This window comes from Poecilia latipinna, unplaced genomic scaffold, assembly GCF_001443285.1.
Source record: "Poecilia latipinna isolate Pla-1442-1.1 unplaced genomic scaffold, P_latipinna-1.0 Scaffold2319, whole genome shotgun sequence".
NCBI classification, from domain to species: domain Eukaryota; kingdom Metazoa; phylum Chordata; class Actinopteri; order Cyprinodontiformes; family Poeciliidae; genus Poecilia; species Poecilia latipinna.
In genome coordinates, this window is record NW_015114935.1 from 186,026 (window position 1) to 189,854 (window position 3,829).

Genomic DNA, 3,829 nt, shown 5'->3' on the forward strand with positions numbered 1-3,829 from the left:
AGCTAACTTGATGAAGAATAAAGTTACATGAAATGACCTACATTGAAATAGAATCCATCATACTGGCAGCCACAGCTTTCCACAGGGACACAGCTTGATCCACTCCTGGAAAAACCTTCATCACAGAAACATCCCTCAGAGCAAACATGGTCACAGGCAGCATCGATGCTGCTGGCACAGGTGTTGCCACAGTCTGTTCCACACAGCTCATAATGACTGTTGGCTGGGCACTCAATACCTTTATACATGAGGGGAAAAAATTAAAATAAGTTCAAACTCAATAAATTAGTTTGAAGCCCAATTTGAAGGACTTTAGAGAAAAATACTTATTTTATGGATTACTTTAATAGTACACTGCCTTCCATACTCACTGCAAGTGGTGTTTTGCCTCCAAGGATAGACTCGGACATTAGCAGAATGACAGGCACTGACGTACGTCTCTAGAGCCCTGCACAGAAGATCACTGCCTCGATTTTCCGACACACAGACATCAAAGACGCAGTCACTGAAATACGGTGCTGGATCCACCTCCTCGTGGCAGAAGCTGAAGGGGCCGTCAGCTGCCTGAATCACCTCACACTGGGCCCTGGCGGATCGATCATCATTGCATTGTGCACATGAAGAGCCACAGCCATCACTACAGGTGTAGTTCCCAGGAACCTTCCAAGCTGCTCCAAAAGCATCTGCTGAGTTGGACGATGCTCCACTTGGGGTGTGGAAGTCATCATTTGGATTTCCATTGAAGTTTCCACAAAGTCCACACATGTTTCCTCTGATGAAGATAAGAAAGACTGAATCAAAGTTTATACACTTAAATAACAATGGCACAGGCAGGCAAGAAATAAAAAAAAAACAGCCTCTATATTTTAGATGAAACAGTTTTATCTCAAAATACATATAAATATTTGGTCTAATTAGCAATGATGATATACTTATGTAACAGCAAATTTAAGCTCAAGTATATAGGCTACCTGTATCTTGGGGGTATAGAAATGGAAACTGTGCTACTTCCATCATATATGACACTCAGTCCAAACTCTGCGTTGACAAATGTTTGAGATCCACTTCCATAAATTGACGGGCTTCTATTGAGGACAATTGGAAGGTTTCTTGTGATTCCATTCACCTGCGAAGAAGAAAAGTATTTCATGGAAGAAGCACAACTGATGTTTTTACACTAGTACTGATGCAGATATTAAGAGCTGAACAGTTTTTTGGTAATATGCCAAGAAGAAATCTTTCAGCTTTTAAATGTTTGTACAAAAGTAATTTCCAATCAACTTCAGACAATTTGAAACATATTGAGAAATCTATCAGACAAAATTCCCTTACCTCCACAGTTCCCCTGTTGCCTCTCGACATGCGCACATGATAGCCCACGACATCAACAACAACTTCAGCCGTGATAGAAACTGGCAGTCCAAACCACGGTTCATTCTTTGCTTTCACAGAAAACTGGTGAAGATCCACAGTGTCATTGCAAACTGTTGCCAGAACATAGCGGCAGGTTCCCTGGAAGTCGTAGGCCTTGCCATCAAAGGTCAGGTAGTGAGGGTCTCCAGAGGCAGAGCAGGTGCCATGTGGGTTGGGATGGCAGCCAAACTCACCCCCTACAACATGGCAGGACTCCTGAGGTCCACATGCATTTGGGGAACACTGGACTATACCAGTTACACCATTACAGGTGCAAAAGCTCTGACATTCTTCCCCATCCCAGAACTGTTCACCAGCTTGCCGATAGCGTCCATCATGAAAGCATCCACAGGATGTTGGAGGCACACACTGGTTACCACTGAGAACAAACCCATCATTACACTGGCACCCCTCCTGGCATTGAGTGTCACAAGTGAAGGGGAAGGAGAGGCTGGGGCAGGAAGACGGACATGAACTTCCACAGAGTTCATAATGACTGTTTGATGGACAGGTTAGTTCTGTTTGGGGGCACAAAGGCAAAAGAAGTAAAAAGTGATGAATATGTTAATTTCAAAGACATCTCTATCAAATGTGGTTCTAGAACTTACCACAGCCAGTTGCATTCCTCCACTGTCCCAGGGATACACTGTTATGTTGACACATCAGTGCATAATCTCGTAGGACCTCACATAGTGTTGATGCTGGATCACTGGAGCCCTGGAGGATTTCTACACATGCATCTACCTGCTGCCATGGGTTCACTGCAGCCCAGCATGAAGTAAATGGTCCAGTGTGTGAAGTAAGAACTCCACAGTACTCAGTGGAATTGAAATTAGTTGCAGAGTTACGAGGTCTGTTTTCCACGCAGTGATCTGCCAGGGAGCCATCTCGCCAACTGTCCCCAAACACCTGGGAGTCACTGACCAGAGTGCCATTGGGTGTACGGAAATCATCATGCTGGTCAGCATTGTAGTTTCCACAAAGTCCACCTAATAAACCACTGTAGACACCTGGTGCAGTGACACGGACAAAGTGAGGCCAGACAGTCTGCAGAGTTACACCAAAGTCTGTGCGAAGGATGACACTGTGAGTGCTGCTTTGGAAGATGCGGATTCTGTTGGACCCAGAGCTAAACGGCAGTCTGATCAGCTGTCCATCAACCTTTAANTAGACACCTGGTGCAGTGACATGGACAAAGTGAGGCCAGACAGTCTGCAGAGTTACACCAAAGTCTGTGCGAAGGATGACACTGTGAGTGCTGCTTTGGAAGATGCGGATTCTGTTGGACCCAGAGCTGAATGGCAGTCTGATCAGCTGTCCATCAACCTATAATACATTTAAAAAAAACAACAACTTTTAGAAAAGTTATTGGGGTAGATGGTAAAAATATTTCAAAATGGATATAGAAATTTTGCACTTCTCATCACTTCCAGATATAATCAAATCTTACTAATCTTACTAATAAAAAATGTACTATATATAATGTATCCATTGTTTGTAGACATACGGTGAATAACTTATTCCCTACAGCAGTTAAAGAGTGTTGATTGTGTAGAGCTGATAAAAAGTTAAACATTTTCCTTCTTTCTTTTAACACATATTTTTGGTTGTTCTGATTAAATAGATTGAAGATAAGTAAGTGCACTCAAGGTTGTCTCAAAATATGCAATATGTACACTAAGTTTGGTTTTATCAAGCTATTTTAACATTTTTTTATTTAATTAAATATTAGTTATATGTAATAATCTTCAAACAAAACTACACTTCTATGTAATTTACCATATTTTCCGCACTATAAGGCGCACCTAAAAACCTTAAAATTCTTCAAAAGTCGACAGTGCGCCTTATAATCCGGTGCACCTTATATATGGACCAATATTGAGCCACAACAGATCTAGGAACTACGGTAACCAGCAGCCGACTTCATTTTCGCCCGTAAAAGAAGCGTGTGGTGCATTCTGGGATAGTTGTCAGAATGGTGGTTTGTTAATAAAGTTTGACTGACCTATCTACCTACGACCGTCTAGAATCAGGTCATCTGCAGGTCATTTAGCACCACGTTCTCCACGAACATGCTGTGTGCGAACGGAGAAGGGTGACCAGAGTCCGGCCACGCCCCGGCCCAGTCACGGAAGGCTCTTCTCGCTGACCGGAGTCGGACTGTTTTGTTGATATTCCCTTTTAGTGCAGCTCCATCTAGTGGATGCATAACGTAATGCCAGCTTCTACTGCAGCATCTATTCTATGCGCCTTATAGTGCAGTGCGCCTTGTATATGAAAAAAAGTTTTAAAATAGGCCACTCATTGAAGGTGCGCCTTATAGTGCGGAAAATACAGTACTTGTTTTATTTGTAGAAAATAATTTCTATCACTCACCTTAACAGTGCTACTACTTGCCATCTCAATAGCAACTTGT

At 42.7% G+C, this 3,829-nt stretch overlaps 1 protein-coding gene across 1 annotated transcript in view; it reads right to left on the reverse strand.

Annotated features, from left to right (window-relative positions):
- The window catches only part of LOC106937335 (IgGFc-binding protein-like), a 19,354-nt gene extending 15,531 nt beyond the window's left edge, over nt 1-3,823 (reverse strand). Inside the window, exons 1-4 of the mRNA XM_015018772.1 lie at nt 3,790-3,823; nt 2,022-2,574; nt 1,333-1,931; nt 972-1,126 (exon numbers count right to left, since the gene is read on the reverse strand). Of these exons, the coding sequence (XP_014874258.1) occupies nt 972-1,126; nt 1,333-1,931; nt 2,022-2,574; nt 3,790-3,813 (1,331 nt within the window). The 5' untranslated portion in view covers nt 3,814-3,823. The remainder of the gene's footprint in view (nt 1-971; nt 1,127-1,332; nt 1,932-2,021; nt 2,575-3,789) is intronic.
- Between the last annotated feature and the right edge of the window lie 6 nt (nt 3,824-3,829).